Below are 23,985 nucleotides of genomic sequence, written 5' to 3' on the forward strand. Positions count from 1 at the left end.
AAGTCATTTAGCAATGCAACTCCAACAAGGTCCCTAATATCCAAGAGTTGTTGTTTCCAAAAACCCAGGAAAAAAATTAAAGAAAGAGAATATTTGTCAATCAAAATTTACCAAGGCAGCTGTGCTAAAGGCAGCTAGGTGATGCCGGAGCTAGAGCACCAGTCCTGGATTCAGGAGACCATGAGTTCAAATTCTGCCTTGACCTTACAAGCTGTGTGACCTTGGACAAGTCACTTCACCCTCATTGCCTCCCACCCAAGGTGGACCTGATTCAAATCATACAACAGCTTGATTTTTTGCCATAGGACTCTGGAGGAGAAAGTGAGACTGGTGGCTTAGTCCAATATACCCCTCACTCAAAGCCAGGTCACTTGCTTGTCCTAGCTTCACTTCCTTGGATTTTCTTTGAGAATGAAGTACAAACATCGCATCATATCATATTACTAGGTTAAGTTCTGAAAAGTAAATCTCTCTCTCTCTCTCTCTCTCTCCCCATATATATATATATTATATTATAATATATAATATATATATATATATATATATATATATGTCCCTCCTCTCCCCCACCCCCATCTCTGTCTCTGTCTCTCTCTTTCTCAAAAGACTTTGCTTTCCAAAAGCTTACAACCAGTGGGAAAAAACAACATACAGCTAACTAGGTACAAATGAGCTATAAAAAGAATAAACTTCAAAAAATAAACAAAGCCCCTAGATTTAAGAAGGATTAGAAAAGACTTACTGTAGAAGATGGAATATTATCTGAGATTTGAAGGAAGTCAGAGTCAAGACACAGAGGGAGAATGTTCCAAGATGGAAGCTCCATGCCTAAGTAGCTGCAAAGATCACATGTGTGGAGAGGTTGCAGGTAATATGTAAGAAGACTGAAAAGACTGGAGAGGGGTAGGTGAGTGGTTGGAACAACAGGTAATAAAGTGCTTTGACTGCCAAGCAGAATTTTGTATTTGTTGTGAGAAGACATAGAGAACCACTGGGATTTAGCCTGGTGTGGAGTTTATTACACCAGGACTGTGTCAGTCCTGTGCTTTGACTGCTCTTTGGAGGATATACTAGACTTGGTGAGACTTGGAATAGGCCGATCAACCTGGAAACTCTGACATTAATCAAAATATGAAGAGATTAGAGCTAGCGCCAGGGTAGGGGCAATGTCAGAGAAAGAAAAGAGCATTTGTGAGAAATATTACAAAGATAAAATTGATCAGTCTTGATAGCATTTTATGGGGACAATGGGTGAGAGGGAGTGAGAAGTCAAGATGACACCTAGATTGGGAGCCTGGTGAAGCCCTTGTCAGAGATACTGGGAGGAAGGGGGGGCAGGATAATGAATATAGTTTTAGGCATGTTGAGTTTAAGATGTCTACAGGACAATAGATAAGGAGTAAGAGACTGAAGGTCAGCAGAAGGGTTAGGTTTGGATAGGTAGATCTGAGAATAACAGCAAAGAGATATAATTGATTCATCTGAATGAATGAACAAAGGAATGTAGTTGATTATCTCAAATAAGACAAAAATCTGTAAATACTTAACCCTTAGGATGGTACTTAGCAAGTGATCAATAAATTCCTAGGGGCAGTTGGTGGTACAGTGGATAAAGCATATTCCTAAATTCAAATCTGATCTCAAATACTAGCCAAGTTATTTATCCCTGATTGCCTCAGTTTCCTCATCAGTAAAATTCCCTGGAGAAGGAACTGACAAACTATCTAGTATCTTTGCCAAGAAAACCCCAAATGAAGGCTAGTAAATGAGAAGTTTTTTGGAGGATGGTCATGTTTGTAAACAGTGGGAAAGTATCCAGTAGACAGAATCTGAAAGTTGCATCTGGGATGAAGGAATCCTCCAACTCCCCCCATCTCAACCAGTGAGATCATCTGACTCCAGTGAGTCAGAGGGAATGAATGAAAGGGCAGCCAGGAATGGAGAGAGAGAAGCCAGGGAAGCTGGGTCAACAAGAGGGAGCCCGGTCTCTGTGAAAACCAGAAGGAAGAATGGGAATTGAAAAGATTTTAGATGAAGGCAAGCCTGTTGCCTATGGAAACTGGCATTCCAGAGAACACAGTGGAAGGGGTAGATATCCTTGGGGTAGGATTTGAGAGAAGGAAGTAAACAGAGCTTATAATCATTAAGATGGGAAGAGTGTAATAGGAATTGGCTAGGGGAGGTGGAAGGGGAAGACAACTTGTTAATCATTAAGGGAAACTTTCATTATCCAAAGAACTTTGCCCTCAAAAGCAAAACCCTTCCAAGTGTTGGGTAGTTTAGGCCAGAAGGAGTCTTTGGGAAGCAAGCACTTGGAGAATAGGAACTATTTTTTTTTAGGTTTTTGCAAGGCAAATGGGGTTAAGTGGCCTGCCCAAGGCCACACAGCTAGGTAATTATTAAGTGTCTGAGACCGGATTTGAACCCAGGTACTCCTGACTCCAGGGCCAATGCTCTATCCACTGTGCCACCTAGCTGCCCCCTAGGAACTATCTTTTAATAGTTGCTCCAAAAATCATTGTCAAAATAACATAGACTTAGGGAAAAGACAAAAAGAGAAGATATTCACTTTAATGAATAAGTTCTTTACTCCATTCACCTGACTCTCAAATAAGACCTAGGAAACAGTATTCCATTTTAAACCTTTCATGTTTTGCAAGTTCACATCTTAGCTAGCCATTATTTATCCTTCATGATCCATAAGGATAGTCATTCATTTTAAAGGCAGGGGAGATTGGCAGGATATTGATTAAGTAAAAATAGTGTTCTGAAGTGTCTTGTTCATCTAAGTTGGGTACATAGATTTCACAAATGAGCAGAGATGGTGCCCAATATTCAACTGCTAAAGAGTTGAGCATATGTCTGTCACCTGATGTGCTATCATTTTGCGAGCCACTTACTTCTCCCCTTAGGACAGAATTTTCTTCTTTAGCCACTTCCTTGGCTCTGCATTGCCTTCTGGAGGAGTGATTTTCCTTTTAAACCAGATTGTTGTTGCTTGTCCTTGTTCTTGCAGAGGAGCAAGACTTCAGGGAAATGATGACATTGCATGCTAGTGAATTGGATTTAAATGAGGGAGAGCTATGCAAAGTCACCAGTCTCACTTTCTCCTTCAGAGCCATCTGGATCCCAATAGATCCAGATGATTTGGAAATGACCCTGAATGCAGTGGGAAACATGGATTGTTTTAAGCTAAGACCTTTTACAGGTTCAGTTTGACTGAGGCAACATCCATTCCCTGATCTAGGCTAGGAAGAAAGAAATGAGACAAAGAGCAGCCACTTTTACCTAGTCCAAAAAAGTAAATCAGTCTGGGCCAGGAAGACCTACTGGGATTCTGACCAAAACAAAAACAATTGCTCTACTTATTCACTCTGGACCAATCAGGGCCCAAACAATGACTGTTGACCAATCAATGAGATCCTAAATGATCTGGATTTAAGACAAGATTGTAAAAAAAGAAATCTAGCTGTTAAATCAAATTTTATATTCTTTGGGCTGAGAATGGTCAGGTAAGGGTAAAAGTGGAGAGACCTGCCTCTCAATTTGAAATGAGGTAGTTTTGAAATTTGAATTTGAGATTTCTCAAATCTAATTTAAGAAGAAAGAAACATAATACTGAATTAGGGGAAATGTTGGAGAGAAATGCTTTATAGTTAATCTTTATACTCTATTTCTCCCCTTCTCATTGTCCAATCCATGAGAAGGGATCAATGAACTTTTAGTAAAGTGCTTCCCCCTCCCTGGCAAGGACTTAGTAGAGTCCTGTTACTAGGTACAAAACAAGACTCTATCAACAAAACAATGAATCCCTGCCTTAACTTAAAAGAATTAAGTCTCTGAGCTAACAGCACCTCTCTTTACCTCTGCTCTCTGAGCTACCTACCCTCATCTGCATATCTCTCCCTACCTACATCCACCTTAAAAGCTCAGCTCCTTCCTCAATGGAGCAGCAGCTCCTTTGCATTTGGAGGTTAGCCAGCTCTTTTGGTGCCTGACATTCCCTGCCCCTATTATACTCCTTTACGACTTATCTACTTCCTGTTCTTTGGAGGGCATCTCACTCTCAGAGAATCATCCCCAAACTCTCCTACCCCTTTGCCTTTCTCTACTTATTTTGTCTTCTTTCTAGGTCCTCCTCCAAAGACCCTAACTTGTGAATTTTTGTGAACTTTTTTTTTTAGGTTTTTGCTAGGCAATGGGGTTAAGTGGCTTGCCCAAGACCACACAGCTAGGTCATTATTAAGTGTCTGAGACTGGATTTGAACCCAGGTACTCCTGACTCCAAGGCTGGTGCTTTATCCACTGCGCCACCTAGCCGCCCCATTGTGGTAACTTTTAAACTGTTGGAGCAACCTGTGAACTAAGCCTTTCTTACCTCCCTGAGTCTGAGATTGGTAAATTTTTCACTAAACAAATCCACAGTGATCCTTAAACCCTCTCTCCTGTAACTTCCACAGATCTATCTTTAAACCCTCTTTCCCCAACTCCATTTCCTCCCTTCTTAAATACTGCTCATCACTTTGAATTGACTATTTGTTTTCAAGAAGTCAAGAACCATTTTTTTTAATTCCCAAGGTGGGGGGGGGGGCTTTGGTATTGGGTTGATTTCATTATTGAGGCAAAAAGAAAAGTAGGGCTTGGAAAAGTAATCCCCAATTTCTGGGGGAAAGTAATTTATCTTTGACCTTAAGAGAGAAACTTCAAGCATCATTCATGATCTTTTCTTTGTTCCAGCCTAACCAACCATGGAGTGCTGTAAAACAATGCATCAGTCCTGGATTTTCCCCACCACCATCCTCTGTCTCTATGGGTTTTTTTCCACCATGAGACCATCAGAACCATTTTTGGTACCGTACTTAACTGGACCAGATAAAAATATGACCCTCAGTGAGGTAAGTCAAATGACAAAGAGTGTGGTTTTTGATATTGGGAAGAGGGTGTTGCATGTTTTCCATGAACTAAATTCTACTTACTCCCAAGTTGCAACCAAGAATCATGGCCCTTAAAGTCAACTTTTGGGCAAGATGAACAAATGGAGTTGAAGGATTCTCTGGTATTTGTCATGATCCCTAAAACTGTAAAGCTTGAAAATATAGGGTTAAAATAAAATGATATAAAATATAGAATAGACTTGAAGTTTTATTCTCTGGGATTTACCATTCGTCTATAGGTGCAGCCATCATGGTAATGGCCACACTAAGCTGACATAAAAAGGATATAACAAGAATAGGCAAAACCTTAAGCTTTCCTAAAGACCATCTGCACTAGGTAGTTCAGTGGATGGAGCACTGACCTTGGAGTCAGGAGGACAAGAGTTCAAATCCCAGCCCAGACACTTGCCACTTGCTAGCCTTGTGACCTTGGGCAAGTCACTTAACCCCAAATACCTCTCATCCAGGGCCATCTCCAGTCATCATGATTCATATTATTGGATCCAGATGACTCTGGGAGAGAAAGTGAGACTGGTGACTTTAGCACAGCCTAGCTCAATCAAATCCAATTCATGTACTTGTCATGTCATCACCTTCCCTGATGTCATGACAAACATCAGCATCAGAGAGAATTATCCTTCTACAGTGCTAACATGCCTCAGGGAGGTCATGTTCTTTCAGGAGGACAGGACAAGTTACTCCTTTCCAAATGTAAAGGACACATTCTTTCCTTGATTAAGGAGCCAATAGCTAAGAAAATCTTTGATCAGGAATATAGTTGTAAAAAACTTAGAGGAATTATTATTATTGTACTTAGACAGTTGTAGCAGAAATTTAATGACTAGCTCCTCAACCCCTTCCCCAAAAAACTGGTGTCCAAAGTATCCCAATATTGCCACACCCAAGGGAAAAAAAGGAAGATAACTCTGTTAATCATTTTCTGTCATGTAGGAACACAATTTTGTAAACAGTAAAAGATAAGATGAAGTATTTCATTCTCCTTAGACCTTAACATTTATAGAAGAAATCAAAGAGAAGATTAAATTCTTCTCAGGGTTCTCCACCCTGTTTTCCTCTCCAGAGCCACAAACAAATGGATCTTAATTCCTGATTCATTTTTAATTTGCAAATGAAGTTATCTGATTGTGCATCTTCTTTGGATAATGAATCAAGAACTGGAAAATACCTAAGAGGTCATCTAGTTCAACTGTCCTCCCCACCTGCTTAAATGGAAATGGAAGCACAGAGAGATAAAGTGACTTATCCAAGTCACACATGGGAGCCAAGATTCCAATTCTGGAATCCTAGGACTCCCATTTTAGCTTAAGCCCTGAAGCAGTTTCTAAAATGATGCTGATGCTGATGATAGCTACTGTTTCTTTGTAATCTATATACTATTTCTAGATGCCATCATGTTAAGTGCTTTACAAATATCTCATTTGATCTTCACAGCAACCCTGAGAGGCAGGTGCTAAAATAGTCCCTATTATATAGATGAGGAAATTGAGGCAAATAGAGGCTAAGAGATTTGCCCAGGATCACACAACTAGTAAGTTTCTGAGGCCAAATTTAAATTTAGGTCTTCCTGATTCCAGTTCCAGTGCTCTTATCTACCACATTAGAGAAAACTATTCATTATTAGATACTTCAGGTGCTCAGCTGCTATCCCTACTTTTTTTTTTATCAGCTTTTAAGATGGATTAGGAAGTAAAAAAGAAAGTCAGGTTTAAGGATGGCCAGGGCATGAAATATAGGAACACCATATACTACACTATTAGTGGAAAGAACAAACCACTTAGAACTGAATTCTGTGAAGGTATGAGAGAATGAAGCTTAGCCCTAAAGAATAGAGATGAAAAAAGCACAGTCCTTCTGCCCCATTCTAGTTTCTTTGCCAAAATGAGGGACTATGGGTATGGAAAGCTACAGGTAACTTCTATTTATAGCTATACTTTAAAACTTACCCTAGGCTAAGAGCACCATGTGTCAGTGAGAGAAAAAAGGTAACAAAGAAAATTTATTTTAAAAAAGAAAAGATATAATTCAATATAGAAAAAGAAATTATGTATGTGTTTGACTTTCTCTATATGTCTCTATGTCTGTCTCTGTCTATATGTTTCTGCCTATATGTCTGTCTATATGTCTATATCTGTCTTTATATATATATATGTATATGTATATGTATATCGATGTATCTGCCTATATCTATATGTCTTTATCTATGGGTGAAATAGATTAAAAACATTAGCTAGCTCTTCACGCTTTCATGAGCTTGAAGCTTTGAGCTTTCTTATTCTCACATTATACATTTTTGTTATCCCACAGGTCTCCAATCATATGTTTCCAGTTTGGACTTACTCTTATTTGGTGCTACTATTCCCTGTGTTTGTGCTGACTGATTTCCTTCGGTACAAGCCCATGATCATCCTGCAAGGAGTTAGTTTTTTGGTTACCTGGTTACTGCTCTTATTTGCTCCAGGATTATTAGCCATGCAGGTTGTTGAATTTTTCTATGGTATGGTCACAGCCACGGAGGTGGCTTATTACTCCTACATTTACAGTGTGGTCAATGTGGAACACTACCAGAAAGTAACGGGCTACTGTAGAAGCATCACGCTAGTAGGCTACACTGCTGCTTCGGTGCTGAGTCAAGTCCTAGTCTCCCTGGTAGGCCTATCTTACTTTTATCTCAACGTTATAACGATGGCTTCTGTCTCCTTGGCATTCATTTTCACATTTTTTCTTCCAATGCCTGAGAAAAGCATGTATTTCCATAAAAAGATGGGAGCAGAAACTTCTGGGGGATCACCAGACAAGGATGTAGAAGCATTAGAGATGCCTCAAAATGGAAGTTCATCAGTCAGCCAAGATGGCAGCACCATTTCAGAATCATCTGCCAAATCAGGACAGCAGCAAAAAAGCCAATCATCTGACCTTCAACAAAGAAACTTGATGCTGAGAGTGTTTCTGCAGTGGTGCCAAGACTTGAAGGAGTGCTACATGACTAAACATCTTTTTTTTTGGTCCATTTGGTGGGCTTCTTCCACAGCTGGCTTTAACCAAGTGCTAAATTATATCCAAGTTCTGTGGGATTACAAAGCACCATCTCAAAACTCTAATGTGTATAATGGAGGAGTAGAAGCTGTTGCAGCATTAGGAAGTAAGTAGACAAAGCTGGAGCATCCTTTTTCTTCAATACTCCTGAACCAATCAATTAAACAAGTATTGGATATACAAAGGAAGGTAGGTGGTCCAGGATATAGTGTGCTGTCTGCTTCAGTTTCCTGATTTGTAAAATGAGGATAATAATAGTAGGGGGTTTTGTGAGGGTCAAATGAGATAACATTTGTAAAGAGCTGATATAATGCCCGGTGCCTAGGAAGCATAATATAAATGTTATCTATAAAAAGTTACAAAGACAAAAATCAAGTGGCTCCTATGTAAAAGGTACAATTTTTTGGTACCACTTTCACTAAGTGTTTCAGTCTACATCTATTGAGTCAATCGTGGAAGGAAGGGAGGGAAAGAGGAAGAGTGAGGAAGGAAAGAAGGAAGAGAGAGTGAAGAGAAGGAAGGAGATAAGTACTATTATTAAGCCCATATTTGCAGTTTGGGAAATGGAGGCAGACAGTATACTCTATCCACTGCACCATCTGGCTATATAAATAAGCAATAAAATCTCTATTTTCTGTTATAAAATTCCACTCTTTATCTACCCTGTGACCTCTCAGTTTTTTGAGCCCTCAGTTCTCTCCCATGTTGCTCTCCTCTTCTATAGGTCTTCACTCCATGGTGAACCAATTCAAGTCTATACTTTCCTCCTCTCTGGAGTCCCTAGCCCTCTTATCATATCACCAATTCTACTTAGCCAAGGCTCAGTCTTGGATCATTCCCCTACTTTGTCCCCTTCTAAAAGATGGAGAAAATCATGGAACCATTTTGACTGAGCCCACTACAGATTTGTGACACAACCTCCACTGGGCACCACTGCTACTAGTCAATCCTGCTATATCTCTTGTGTCAACATACCCCCCCCCCATTTTCCACAGCTGCTCTTCCAACCCTTTACCTACCTCTTCAAACTTCTCATGGCTTCCCCCCCCCACTATTTGAGCTGAAAACTTTACCTTATACTTTACAGGAAAATTGGGAATATTCTCTGTCAACTCCATCTTCTCCCCTCTTTTATCTCCACTCACATGCCTTCTGCCCTTTCTCTTCCTTCACCTCTGTTTCGTATGATGGAGCAACCTTGTCAAGATCAACACCTCCGGTCTCAGACACTTAATAATGACCTAGCTGTGTGGCCTTAGGCAAGCCACTTCACCCCACTGCCTTGCAAAAAAAAAAAAAGAACAACCACTCTACCTGTTCAAGTGATCATTCCATCCTATTTCCTCCAATAGATTGTCCTCTCTGTTATCTGCCCCCCCATCCTCATTTTAAATCTCCCCCCTTCTTCTGGCTCATTTCCTATTATCTATAAACATACCTATGTCTCCTCTATCCTAAAAACATTTTTTTCACTTGATCCTGCCATCTCAGCCTTTATCTCTTCTGCCCTTTTGTAGTTAAACTACTAGAAAAGACCATCCACCATGTGCCTCCACTTTTTTTTCCCTCACTTTTTTCTTAGAGAGCCTTGGCTGCCCGCCCCTCTCAGGCCTGGAACTGTCTGTCCCTCCTCACCTCTGCCTCCTACCTTCCTTGACTTGAAGTTCAGCTAAAATTCCAGCCTTTGACAAGAGGCCTTTTTCAATTCTTTTTAATTTTAGTATCTTCCTTTAGAGATTACCATCAATTTATCCTGTATTTTTCTTGTTTGTATATAAGTGTTTGCATGTTGTCTCCCTTATTTCTGTGAGCCCCTTGAGAGCAGAGATTAGGTTTTTGTTTTGTTTTGGTTTTTGCCTTTCTTTGATTCCCTAGAAGTTAATAGTGCCAGGAAACATTTAATAAATACTAGTTAACCAATAAGATATTAACACTTCACTAAATAATAGACATTTATTTTCCTTATTGAAAATCAAAGGAGACTTTGAAGATAGTTCTAGGAAGTCTTTATTGAAATTTTTCAGGAAACCCATTGTCAAGCTCATTCTCTTTCTTCCTGGAGAGTCTACTTTGAGTCTTAGAAGTCAAGGACTGTTCTTTCTGGTTGCTTTACTTGGGCCTATTTCCTTTCCTTTTGATTTTCTACACCTGTGTTTGGACAGAAGCCATATGCATTTTCCTTTCCAGACATTATTGCCAATCCTGTGTATAAATAGGGTCAAAATTCACATAATCACAAAAGCCTGTCTTTAAAGGTCCCTCATTTCTTCTTTAGAAAAGAATTCTAGCTACTCTCAATTTCCAAAAAAAGAAAAAAACTGCAGTTAGCATAGTTATAAATATGCATGTGCATATGTGCATTCGTGCATGTATGTAATTATCTTTTCCAATAGAATGTAAGCTCCTTGAGGATAGAAGCTGCCTTCTTTTGTCTGTATCCTGAGCACCCAACACCATACAGTAGGTGCTTAATATATGCTTTTTGATACAGATCTCATAAAAAATTTGGCCATACCCACAAGGGACCAAGTAGAAGACTACCAAGAATTTTATCTGAAAAGATGACTGCATGACCCACAACTTTAGTACATGTAATCAGAGATTGGTAACTACAAATTAGAGGGAGAGAGCAAACATAAAGGCTATATCGCAACAAAACCTTGGATATAGGAAAAGAATATGTTGGATCCAGCTAGAAGTACTTGTGAGATCTGATTGTTAAATTTTCAGCACGGATCATCAGAATCACATCAGAAATCAGCCTGTGATGTCAAGACTTAAGAATTTGGAGAAAATATTATATCAGCACACTATTTGGTAAGATATCTAGAGTCTTTGCTAAAAGTGTAGAAAAATGAAGGCTTTTGATTTGCCCCCAAAGAGAAACAAATATGTGAGATATTCTCCCTGGAGGACTGAAAGGACAGACCTGCAATATTAAAAAATTGAACAAACATGTCTCTGGGAGATAAGGTGCCCTGAGTTTTAGTTTGAACTCAACTGCTTACTAGCTAGGCTTTAGTTTCTTCATGAGAACAGTAATAATTCAAGCTTCAATATACCCTGGAACAAAAATCCAAAGGAAATGTTTCATTATTCACAGGAAAAAATATAGGAAAATTAGCATAAATAGAATTTAGTATAAAATATAGGAATTTTTAGCAGAAAATCCATGAGTCTAGATTATTATTAAGCCAGAATCCCTAAGGGACTTTTCTCTTTACAATAGTCTGGTTCTACATTCCTAATTGAAACCATGCATTTATGCAATCCTTCTTCATTTTTATCTCATGATATCTCCATAGTCCTTCCAGTCAAGGCTTGGCTGTCACCTCCTCCAGGAAGTCTTTCCTGATCCTCATCATTGTCAGATTGCTCATCCATTTGAAAGTCCTTTGTACTGTATTCAGAAGCAGGTTGCCCAGGTTCAAATCTTACCTCTTTATTAATTCTTTGTGGGACCACTCAATAATCTCCTTAGGGTCCCATTGCTTCAGCTGTAAAAGAAGGACTTTTAGAAACTGTCTGATTCCTCCAACTCTAGAAATATGATTTTACATCCATGAATTAGTAAACATGGTTTCTGATTTTTTTCCCAAATAGATATTTCCTAGAGTGGAATAAATAATAATCTGGTCTTTTATTCTCTTTCTTGCAGGTGCTATAGCAGCTTTTGCAGTGGGATATGTGAAAATCAACTGGGACCTTTTAGGAGAGTTGGCTTTAGGAATCTTCTCAGCCTTGAATGCTGGTTCACTGTTCCTCATGCATTTCACCAAGAGCATCTGGGTGTGTTACGCTGCCTTTCTGATTTTCAAAACAAGTTATATGCTTCTTATAACCATTGCAGTGTAAGTATTGTGTTTCTCTCAAACTTGTCTAATTTGTCATTTTAAAATATATCCCCTTCCTTTGGATAAGTCTGTCTTGAATGCTACTTTGTTTTGTTGTCAGAAGCTAGGTAACAATTTACTTTGTACCTTTTTCTGAATTTTGCTGAGGATGATGAAACTAGAAAAAGGTCAATGGTGCTGAACAATTGGTTTGACAAGCATGTGTCATCGGGTTTTGATTTTTGTTTTGTTTTGTAAATTATCATAACAGGATGTGATTTTAAGGTGTTGCTCACTGATAAGGTGTCTTTCAGTCTTGGATCTCTTGTTGGGTAATCCTAGCATACCTACCTCTCTGTGAAACCAGTTTTAGAAATGTTCCCAGGAAATTGAAATAAGATGCCCTGTAGAGACCTAGATACAGAGATTATATAAAGATCAAAATCCCACAGATATTTTTGAAAGCACCCTGTCCTGATTCATAAAGAAAGCCAAAATAGGCTATTTGGAAATCATTTCAAGAGCTATAGATATAAAGATGGGACTCCATCATGCCAGGAAAAAAAACACCTGAAGGGATGAGCCACTCATTGCTCGCAACTTCCTATTTGGAAACTGATTCGTGATAAAAATCAACTGAAACTATTATCCTATCACTCATTGATTCTACATAATGTTGGACCAGGATAAATTGCTTTCAAATCTATAAATGCATTGTCTTTTCCAAGGTCTGCTCTGGGAAACAGAGTAACATCAGCCCTATTACCTTGCTCTAGCTCTCAAGATCTGTTTCAAAACCGTGGAGGAGGAAATTCTCCATTGAACCTTCTCACTTCTATCAAATCTTTCATAAGCTTATCTCTGAAAGCAGAGCTCTCCTCAGTTTCTATTTCAGAAAGTCACAGAACACAGTTGAAAACTAATAGAGAAAGGGAGCACCCATGACTACCTTTGATGCTTTAAAGGAAGTGATGAATAAGAATTTATTAAAAGTTTAAAATGTGCTTTATTAAAAAGTTTAAAATAGATTGGGGCTTTTGGTGCCATGGACTTCTGGCAAAGTCTATGGAAAATATTAATTCAGAGTACAAGCTTATTTCCCAATCATTATGTAGGGGGAAAAGCATAGACTATAGGATCACAAATTAGAACTGATTCATTGGGGGGACCAATAGAATATAAATATGCAAACCAATTGGACCAGGTATAAAATAAAACATGAAGGATTGCTTTAATTTATATTTCTCAATGGGTTGACTGTTGATTGGATAATGACTGTTGTGGTCTCATGACCACAACATATTGGTTTCCCAACAGATAGAGTCCTAGAACTGAAGTCAGGAAATCTGACTTAACCACAGCACATAAATCTGAATTTTGAGTGCAGTAATCCTGGTTAAGGTGAAGACACTCTTTAACACTGCATTCCTAACTCCCCCCACACAGATAGGAAGTTGCCAAGTTAATGATCCCTTGGTATGACGGCAAATATTACTTGTACCTAAAAAGAAAAGAATAGGGGAGGCTAGGTGGCGTAGTGGATAAAGCACCGGTCCTGGAGTCTGGAGTACCTGGGTTCAAATCTGGTCTCAGACATTTAATAATGACCTAGCTGTGTGGCCTTGGGCAAGCCACTTAACCCTGTTTGCCTTGCAAAAATCTAAAAAAAAAAATAAACAAAGAAAAGAAAAAAGCTGATCACTTCAGGACATTCAGTGCCAGTCTACTGACTTGCTTAAGTTTTCATAAACTATTGCTTTTATAGAACTTGTCTAAACCTGACAGTGAATAGAGCACTGGCTCTGGAGTCAGGAGGACCTGAGTTCAAATCTGGCCTCAGACACTTAATAATTACCTAGCTCTGTGACCTTGGGCAAGTCACTTAGCCCTATTGCTTCCATAAATTAAAAGAAAAGACTTTCAAGGGACAATCTGCACAAGAGCAATGTTTCTTGTTTCAATTTATGTTTTGAGGAAAATAATTGCTAGTTTACTACTTAAAAAAACTAGAAAGCACAAGAAATAGTAAGAAGTATCTTGGTTCAGTAGATAAGAGTACTTGATGTGGGATCCAGAAGATGGGTTCAGATCCCACCTGGCACTCACTGAATGCCTGAACAAATCTCTTAAATTCCTACCTGGTTGCAATCCACATCACTGAAGCTGCCCATGATACCAAAGCATAGTTTCTTTACAAGTATTGTTTAATAGGTCTCCTATAAGACTTCATTTTGTGTCCTTGACTTTATAATTTACATTGGGACAAACTGCTGTTCAACTTTGCTTGAACTGTTGCTAATTTTATTCAACAAATATTAAAAGCCTACTTTATGTATAGGACTAAGCAAAAAGCAAAGGAAATATAACATTCCTCTTATCTGGGAGTTTATAGTCTACTAAGATTGTGGGATTTAAAAATAAACAGAAGAAATTCTAGAATGGGTAAGAAAAGTTTGTGTTATCTTTGATTTCAGGGGATCCCTCCTGAACAATATATAGTCTATGACTTAGTAAATAAGTTATAAAGGACAGAGAATTTAAATCCTATGTCCCAAATGGGATTTGAACCCAGGTCTTCCTGACACAAATCCCCACATTATATCTAATATGTCTTGGGCTACTACTACTTGATTTTGAACATTCAGTCATTTTATTTTTTTGAGGCTAATTTTCCCTTTCTTATCCAGGATAGAAGTACAGAGGCTACTCACAGCCCAAATTCATTACTGATCAGCATGGGAGCTTTGATGTTCCCTGATTCTAACTTGGCTTGGTTTGTTCTTCCTTATGGAACTCAATAGATCTCCTTACTCAGATCCCACACTTAAATTGAACAGCTTTAGCACCACTATAGTTCAGAACCCTTGGCCTTAATTTTTTCTCCACCTTACTGTTCACTGTTCTGGAAGTAGATGACTATAAGTAACCCCCCCCCCCCAATTAGGACAATGTTTTATCTCCTGTAAAAGCCCTGTGCACAAGACCAACAAAGAGCTTCTACCCTTTTATATGTGGGATATTAGTATATATTGATATTGGCATTTTTATATTGGTGATATTATTGACCATTATTTTATGTTAGATTTCAGATTGCAGTGAATCTTAGCATGGAGCGCTATGCTTTAGTTTTTGGAGTCAATACCTTTGTGGCCTTAGTGATTCAGACTATAATGACGTTAATTGTAGTTGACTCCAGAGGTCTGAGTCTGCAAGTCAACATTCAGGTAAGTTTCCTTAAGCAAATTTTCTTGGGGATAGGGGTGGCAGAGCTGTAACTTTGTTCTGGGTGACAAGAGTGCTAGACATGGAATTAGGAAGACCTGAGATGGAATCCTATCTCAGACACTGATCACTTATGGAGAGAGTCAAATGAATTAAAGCCTTTTGACCTATAAAATATTTTTTTAGTAGATTGATGTGAAACTGAATAAGTATATTATTTTAGGTAGAATTTTCATTTTTATCCAATTGATTCAGCCAAACCACAACAATATTTTTCTATTTGTTTATTTCTGACTTTGTGTGTGTGTTTTTGTAATTGTGTAGTTTCTAGATTGGCCTTGTCAGGTAGAGTCCCTAGTGTTTTAAATTGTCTGCAGGAATTTTAAATGGCATTTTTCTTTCTATCTCTTGATGACCTTGTCAGTAATAATATGAAAATGCTGATGAATTATGAGGTTTTTTTTGTATCCTGGAACTCTGCTGAAATTGCTAATTTCAACTAGTTTTTTTTAATGGATTCACTTATTACACTATCATATTTAAAAAAGAGTGATCATTTTGTTTTCTCACTGCCTATTCTAATTCTTTCAATTTCTTTTTCTTTTAATGCTATAGTTTGCATATTTAATGTAATATTGAATAATAGTGATGATAACAGACTTTCTTCACCTCAATCTTATCCCTGTTTCAGATAATGCTTGCTGATGGTGTTAAGTAGATGCTACTTATTCCTATATTTTCTTCTATTTTTAATAGGAATGAGTATTGTATTTGTTAAAAAAAGTTTTTTCTGCCTCTATGAGAAAATCATATGATTTTTTTTGTTATTGGTGTGATCAATTATTCTAATGTTTTCCTAATATCAAACCAGTTTTGTATTCCTGAAATAAATCTCTGTAGGTCATGGGGTTTGAGCTTTCTGAAAAATTGCTGTATTCTCCTTGCTTTTTCTAATCTATAAGTACCAAATTTGTGTCATATGGAATTTGGTAGAACTCTTTCTTTGTCTATTTGTCCAAATAGTTTATATTATATTGAAATTCAATGTTCTTTAACAGGTTTTACAATATTCACTTGAGAATTTATCTGATCCTGTGGATTTTTTAAGGGATTGATTTATAGCTTGTTTAATCTTTTTTTTTGTAAGCTACGAGTTATTTATATATTATCTTAATCTGGGCAATTTATATTTTTGTAAATATTCATCCATTTTTCCTTACATTTTTTGATTTACTGGCAAAATTTGGCCAAAATGCTCCTATTTCCTTTATTTTTTTCTCTTCACTGGTAGCAAATCCGTCCTTTTTATCTTTGATACTGGAAATTTGGGTTTTTAATCAAATTAATCATTGGTTCATTGATTAACCCAATGATTGCATTCAGTTTTACTAATTTCTCCTTAGATTTTCAGGACTTCCTGAATTTCCTCTTGCTATTTTTTCCATGACCTTAGTTGAATTGGATTTTTATTGCATTGTGATTCGAAAAGGATGAACTTGATATTTCTGCTTTCCCAAATTTAGTTAAGGTTTTTTTTTGCCCTAATATGTGGTCACTTTTTGTGAAGGTATCATGTTTAGCTAAGAAAAAAAAAGATATCCTCTTTTCGATTTTCATTTCATTTTCTCCAGCGGTCTAGCAAATCTAACTTTTCTAAAATTCTGTTCATTTCCTTAACTTGTTTATTTTTGGTGATTTATCTAGGTCTGAGAGGAGAGAGTTGAGATCCCTCACAAAACTCATGCAACTTTTTCTTTAAGAATTTGGATGCTATGCTATTTGGTGCATTGATTTTACATCATTGATACCTTTTAGCATAATGTACTTTCTCTACTTATCTCTTCTGATTAGATCTATTTTTATTTTGTTTTCTGACATTGTGATTGCTAATTGCTTTTTTTCAATTCAGCATTAGCATAATAGATTCTACTATACTTCTATTTTAACTGTTAACCACTTATGATCATTTTCTGGTTTAGAATCCATTCTATTTGCTTCTGTTGTATGGGTGAGTTCATTCCATTCACATTCATAGCATGAGTGTTTATTTCCCTCCATCCTATTTTCCTATTTATCTGTCTCTGTGTCTCTTTTTCTCTTGAAGTCTTACATTTGAAAGTAAAATTTTCCATCCAATTCTAACCTTTTCATCAGTAATGCTTGACAGACCTGCATGTCATTAAATGTCCATTTTCCTGATTATTTGCAATATTTTCTTCTTGACCTGGCACCTCAGGAATTTTTCTATAATATTCCTGAGATATTGCCTAATCTTATTCCTTTTTCCACAACAAGATAAGACATTCCCCCTACTTTTTTTCCCCCACATCTAGTTCAGAATTTCATCATCTACTGTAATACTCTTCTAATTGGTCTCCATTACTTCCAAAATGAAATATAACTCTGGGTATTTAAAGCATAGCTTAGACCCCTATATCTTTATGGTCTTGCTCTTCTCCCTCCATATCTTCCTTATTGTTCTTCCCATGTCTTCTTTATTGTTATTCCCACAGGATGCTTCATCTCCCCCACCCCAGCCCCTTCCATGTCTAGAATGTTCTCCCCACATCTGACTCATTATCCCTAGATTCCTTCAAGACTCATGCTACCTTCAGCAAGTCTTTCTGATTCCCCATTTACTAGTTAGGGCCTTCCTCTCTAAGGTTACTTTCCATCTTCCTGGTAGGTGTCTTTAATACCTTTACTTATCTTTATGACGTTTCCATTGAACAGAAGCTCCTTGAAGACGGAAATTGCTTTTATTCTTAGTGCCTACTACTGCTTACTGATTGAATAGGAGATCCACTGATAGCTAGCAATCATCTTATTCTCTGATTATATTCAGATTTTCCCATCAGCCCTACCACCTCCACCTCCCCAACCTCAGCTCAAAGACTTCACTCTCAGGACTCATGCTTTAAACTTTCCTCCCCAAAATAGTCAGTATTAAAATGAAAGAATGAAAACAAAGCTGAGGTGATAAAAAATTAGATGAAAAATTATGGCAGTAGTTCTTTGACATGAGGAGAACAGCTGCTCCCATTTGGATGGTCCTCTGAGAGTAATGTAGACTGGCGCTCTCTGTGACATCCCTAGTCTCACTTGGCAGCAAACCATCTCACTCAGTCTTTAGTAAGGAAGCCAAATGAGCCCTGAGCTGCTGAGTTTATTAGATTAGTCATCCAATGATGGATATTTTTGTTTTTATATTAAACCAGATGAAAGTAAAATGCATGGAAATGGGAAAATAATTCCTATGGGAGGCTGTCTATAGGACAATAGAATATATCCAATACAAGGCATAACAGAAGGCTTTTCTTTTTTTTTTTTTAATAAATGAAGTATAACTCAACCCTTATTTGGATATTCCATCACATATTTTTTTTAAAAAAAAGCAGCTCTCTTTAGTCCTTGTATGACCTCAGGTAATCACTTTTCCTTTCTGGTCCTCTATTTCTTCAAGTACAAAATGAGGAATTTGAAGAAATTGCCCAAAAAATCCCATCAATATCTAAATCACTCTTGATCACAACCACTTATTTTTAGTGGAGTTTAAGTAGTAATGTACTATAGGTATTTAACAATGAGCTATCTAGGAAAATGAGTCTACAAAATGCTAAATAATGCCTTTATTTATAGGATTTGTGGATCTCTAAGATATAAATGTTCTCATGGAAATTTAACCATTGGCTCTCCTGAGCAGCTTTGAATTGGTTCTAGTCCACCCCTAGGTTTAAGGAAATTAATGGAATTCTTTGCACTGACAAAGTCTTCAGTTATATATATATCCAATACATATATTTATAAATTCAAATATTCTCATAAGTATGTATTATACACGATAAGTATCTTCAATGGGGGCTTTATTTTTCCCCCATAATCAAAAACCGAGATAAACAAATTTGGATTTTTTAAGAGTTACAACATATCTCCTAAGGTCAAAGCTCCAATTCTGGGCAGTTAATTAGCCCAGAAATAGTTAAACACTGAAACTAGGTCTCTCCCAGAAAGGTAAGTGTTGAGAGCAAGACAGTTCACTTTTATTACTTCAAGTGGTCCATGAATCAGAGGGTAATCATTCCACTGGTCAAGATTGCAGCCAGTCTTTCTTATCCTGTGAAATTTTAAAAGGAGGAGGGGGAGAAGACAAGGGAGAATGTCCTTCATTTAAAAGAAAATGCTTCCAATTTCAATATTTTGATATGGATATCAAAGGAAGGGAGAATGAGCTGTGAATCTGGAATCAGACCTCCTAGATTACAATGCACTTCTGCTTTCTCCCCTTTGTCTTTTGGCAAGTTATTTAAATTTTATGGCTTTTGATTCTCATCTCTAAAGTTAAGAAGTTGAAATGTGAGGTTGGAATAGGTGCTAGATTTTTTTTTCCTCTTTAACATTTTATTAAATTCAATGGAAGTTAGAGATCTGAACTTTATATTCAGCAGTGTCATGTCCTTCCAATTGGAAATACTTTCCCTGTGATTTTTTTTCCCCTTAGTAGTGATGAGTTGAACTTAGTTATTTCACCCAGTCTTTCTTTTTTAATTTTTTTTTTATTTAAGACAATGGGGTTGTGACTTGGCCAAGGTCACACAGCTAGGCAATTATTTAGTGTCTGAAGTTACATTTGAACTCAGGTCCTCCTGACTCCAGGACCAGTGTTCTATCCACTGTACCTCCTAGTTGCCTCCACCCAATGTTTCTTATATCTGACAATGAAGTCACAAAGAAAAAGAGTTAAGAAACAAATCCTAAAGGATTTGGAGATAAGGTTTTCTTTGGCATCTAAAGTTTTTAACAGTCTCTCTCTCTCTCTCTCTCTCCTCTCTCTCTCTCTCCTACCACTTTACTTGCCATCCACATACTCCATGCTCTGGGTATACTTGATATTCCTCACATATGCTACTCCATCTTCAAACTCTGGACCTTTTTCACTGACTGCCACTCACAGCTGGAATGCCCTCCCTTATCAATAGTATGAAATAGTTCCCTGGCCTCCTTCAAAACTAAGTCAGATCTCAACTCCTCCAGGTATTTTCCTCCACTTCTCTTACTGCTTGTTCTTATTCTTCTGAGATTACCTTCCATTCATGTTGGGTGTATTCTATGTACATTATAAGTTACACGATGTCTCCCTAAGAGAATGCGATTTCCTTAAGGGGATGGACATTGTTTTGGCTTTTTTAAATCACTAACACTTAACACAATGACAAATAGTAAGCCTTTCATAAACACTTGACTGACCAAATATGTCATTCTTAACCTGGGGGTGACCTCATTCTTCGTAGTTTCTAAACTCTAAGTAAACCAATAGTATCATAATGCTTCAGCAGAATAAAGGACTGGGCTGTCATATAAGTGTTTGAGTGATTAAAGCTTATTTGTTTTTTTCAGTTCCTAATTTATGGAGTCTACTTTTCAGTCATTGCCTCAATTTTCATAGTGAGGAGTATGTATATAATCTATTCCACTAGATGTAAAAGAAGGAAAATAACCACTAACACCAATACAGAAGCAAATGAAACAACACCAGAGAAATGTATTGAATCAACAAAGCTTTAGCTCTGACCACATTAGATTCAGTTCTTTGTAAAAAATTACTTTGAAAAATGTTATATTTTTGAAAATGGATCCCTTGCCATCAATCCAAAAACATGGAATGACTAGATTCCAGTGGACCTTTTCTAAACCACCATCCATCACAGTCCCACTGGATCAACTAATCTCAGGCCAAATTGGGTGCCACCAAGAGATTCAGTCATCAGAAGTTATAGAGCCTTTCTATTTTGGTTCAATGAAGAATGAAGGCTTCTAAAACTCAACTATATACTTACAAACCTCAATATATCAGGACAACTGAAGTTGACAGCCTAACAATGTGAAGGTGAACATTCTCTCTGTCTTCATAAATTGCTAAATGGACCAGCCAGAATTTCCTTCTCACAGGTGTCTGATTTTCCAAAATAAACAGTTCTCATGAAAATGTTCATCATTGCATTGTTCTTCTTTCTCTACAATTAAGCAAACTGCCTACACTACTATAATTCTTTTGGAAAACACAGTCATCTATGCCCATGGCTGAAAAACACCCAATTAAACCCTGAAATGCTGAAATGTTCAGAAACTGTCACTTGACGAGTCCTCAACCAGTTGTTCCTTCACATAAGTTATTAAACTTATGTAACCAAGAGACTACAGCAATGGAGTTGATTCCAGAAACTCCTCAACCTACTAGTACTGGCTCCCAATGTGCCCCAATTGAACTCTTTTCCATTTGATGGGGAGCCATTATTTCATTGTTTTCATTTTATAGAAATAAAGAATCTATTGGAAAGGTTTTCTGAAATCTCTTTATTCTGTCTTTCCTCAAGAGGGAGATTTTCAGAAATCATCTCCAAATGGTCTTTAGGAATATTTATTTGATTGACCTTCATTATCCGGTGTCTGTTGCTGCTAAATAAATTTTTTTTAATGTGAAAAGCCCTTTTCATACCTTCCATGAGTGTTTTTATTGGTCATTATTGTTTATTTCTGAAATGCCAGTATGAAAAATTCAAACAAAGTCTCTTACTGTGATAGGAGAGACTACAATGATGACTTTAAGGACTAGATACCCCTACTGCTCGATCCAAAAATGAACCTAATTAAATAATCAGGATGATTAGACTGATTGCAAGTATAAAGGCATTCCACTCTTCAATAAAGGACCTATGAAGTCAGAGAAAGAACTGATAACAAAATTCATAGTTTTACATACATAATAAATATGAAATCAAATGGTCTGGCCTAGTACAAAGTGGGGAGGGAAAAAGGTCAGCTCAAAAGTTAAAATGTATCCCTCATTTTTTTTAAAATTCAGGTCAAAGGCAAAATGCATGTGTACAGCATACAGATTCATTGGCAAGAATGCACAAATTTCTAGAGTCACATTGTGAGGGGCAAAAGTGATAACTTTTCAGAAACATAGAGCTAAATTAGTCTAAGCCATAGGCCTCAGTTTCTATTTCTCAAGAATCAAGTGAGCACGAGAACCCGGATCTCCAGCTAGAAAAATTATGTCACCCTAACCAAATAAGATGTAAACAAAGACAGACCCTCTTGGGAAAGCTTAGGTACACTCCCCTTCTCTTCAGACCATCAAGTTTGACCAATTGTTGTAAGGGTCAGCAGCAAAGAGAAGGGGGGAATGGGTTGTGGGTTTTGTGGGGTTTTTTTAACCTTGCTTCAGCTTCTATAATTTGGCTTTTTCTGCTCTCTCTCTCATAGAGAGTTAGGAACTGCCCCACTTCTTGCAAGAACCGAAATAAGTTTTGACTCTTTGCTGCTACTTTGAGAGGACTCCGAGTAGTCATTTTGGGTTAGGGTCTCAATACCCCGCACAACATCAGAAGAAAACTGACAGATCATCAAAAACACTAGCTCAGCGGTGGCTAGGTGGTGCAGTGGATAGAGCACTAGCCCTGGAGTCAGGAGTACCTGGCTTCAAATCACACACTTAATAATTACCTAGCCCTGTGACCTTGGGCAAGCCACTTAACCCCATTTGCCTTGCAAAAATCTAAAAAAAAAACAACACTAGCTCAGTTGCCCTATTTGTTTCATTCTCCATCTCCTTGACCTCTCTGGTCAAAAAAAACCTTCCCTGGTCACCATTTACAATCCAATTATTTCCTATTTGAATGATAGCCCCAACTGCTTAAAAGTCCAAACAATGGGCAGAGACTTAATCTGGCATAGCCAGGAGAGGTGACCTCAAGTGAATTGGTAGTTGATTTATCAGGGAGGTGGGCAGTTACTGGATCTGAAAGGAAATTGGAATGGGCTACTTCAAAATATGGAGGGTTTCTCCTTATTGGAGGACCTCTTACAAAAGCCTCTATTGCCACTTGATGGGTACATTATAGATGGGATTCTTTTTTCAAGTATGGGTGGGACTAAAGGTGTCTGAGGTGTCATACATGCTCCTAAGAATCATTATGCTAAATCTGACGATACCAATTCAAAAACAAAATGGCAGATCTCAACAGTTTACTATCTAATGGGGGAGCCAACATAAAAGAGAAAGCTTAAAAATAAGAGAAGAGGGAAAGGTAAGCTATGGGGGCATGGTGTAACATACTGGGGTCTGATAGAGAAATCCTAAGGAGTGCAGAAGGATGGGAAAGGAAGAGTTGACTGACCTAGGCTGAGGAGGAGGAGGAGTTGTGATGATAGGCATTGTCTTCTAGGGAGTGCGACAATTGCTGGAGTTAAACAGAGGTGAAACAAGGTTTGTTAAGAACTTATTTAGGCAGAGGTTTACCAGGAATCCTTTTTAACACCTCTACAAGTTTTCCCTCCTGAGTCTCTTTAGGATCATATTGCCCAATAAAAACTTTTTTTTCTGAGATCCCCTCAAATGGCCTTCCAAAATAAAGAAAAAGCCAATTTAGATTAACTCACAGTAGTTATACAATAATAACCAAAATACATGAGTCTCAGAATTGGATTAGCCTTGATTTAATCCTGATGAAAATAGATCAGTGTCTATGAACAGAGCATGTACAAACATGCTGGTTAATGGACTCGTTGGGAAAGGGAATCTCAACTGTTCATTAATGAAATGGGATGTTTCAGGAACTGGTGAGTTTTCCTATTAGCACAATTCTTCAAGCAGCAAGCAATGACACTGGAGAGTAGATCCCTGTGCTGGTGAAAAATTAGACTGCCCAACCTAAAAGGATCCTTCCACCTCAAGATTCCATATTTCTCGAACATTAGATCACCTCTCAAAGTCCTTTACAGAGAATAATTCAATAAAAAAGAGTCTGGTTAGTGGGAAACAGGGAGCAAAAAAAAAAAACCAACAACAGCATGAATCAGGTGCTTTTAAACTAGTATTTGAGCAGCAAGCTGATTTGCTTTTTAAAGGTCATTGCCCCCTGAGAGTACTATAATACTTC

The 23,985-nt window shown here is 37.6% G+C and overlaps 1 protein-coding gene across 3 annotated transcripts in view; it reads left to right on the forward strand.

Annotated features, from left to right (window-relative positions):
• Positions 1-21,567, forward strand: part of SLC19A3 (solute carrier family 19 member 3) — a 40,810-nt gene extending 19,243 nt beyond the window's left edge. For all 3 annotated transcript variants that reach the window (XM_074191221.1, XM_074191220.1, XM_074191222.1), the window contains 5 exons: positions 4,738-4,895; positions 7,260-8,094; positions 11,647-11,839; positions 14,904-15,045; positions 20,438-21,567. In XM_074191221.1, coding sequence (XP_074047322.1) covers positions 4,749-4,895; positions 7,260-8,094; positions 11,647-11,839; positions 14,904-15,045; positions 20,438-20,605 — 1,485 coding nt within the window. In that variant the 5' untranslated portion in view covers positions 4,738-4,748 and the 3' untranslated portion in view covers positions 20,606-21,567. The remainder of the gene's footprint in view (positions 1-4,737; positions 4,896-7,259; positions 8,095-11,646; positions 11,840-14,903; positions 15,046-20,437) is intronic.
• Positions 21,568-23,985: the final 2,418 nt, after the last annotated feature.

The sequence above is a fragment of the Macrotis lagotis genome, chromosome 6 (genome assembly GCF_037893015.1).
Source record: "Macrotis lagotis isolate mMagLag1 chromosome 6, bilby.v1.9.chrom.fasta, whole genome shotgun sequence".
NCBI classification, from domain to species: Eukaryota; Metazoa; Chordata; class Mammalia; order Peramelemorphia; family Peramelidae; genus Macrotis; species Macrotis lagotis.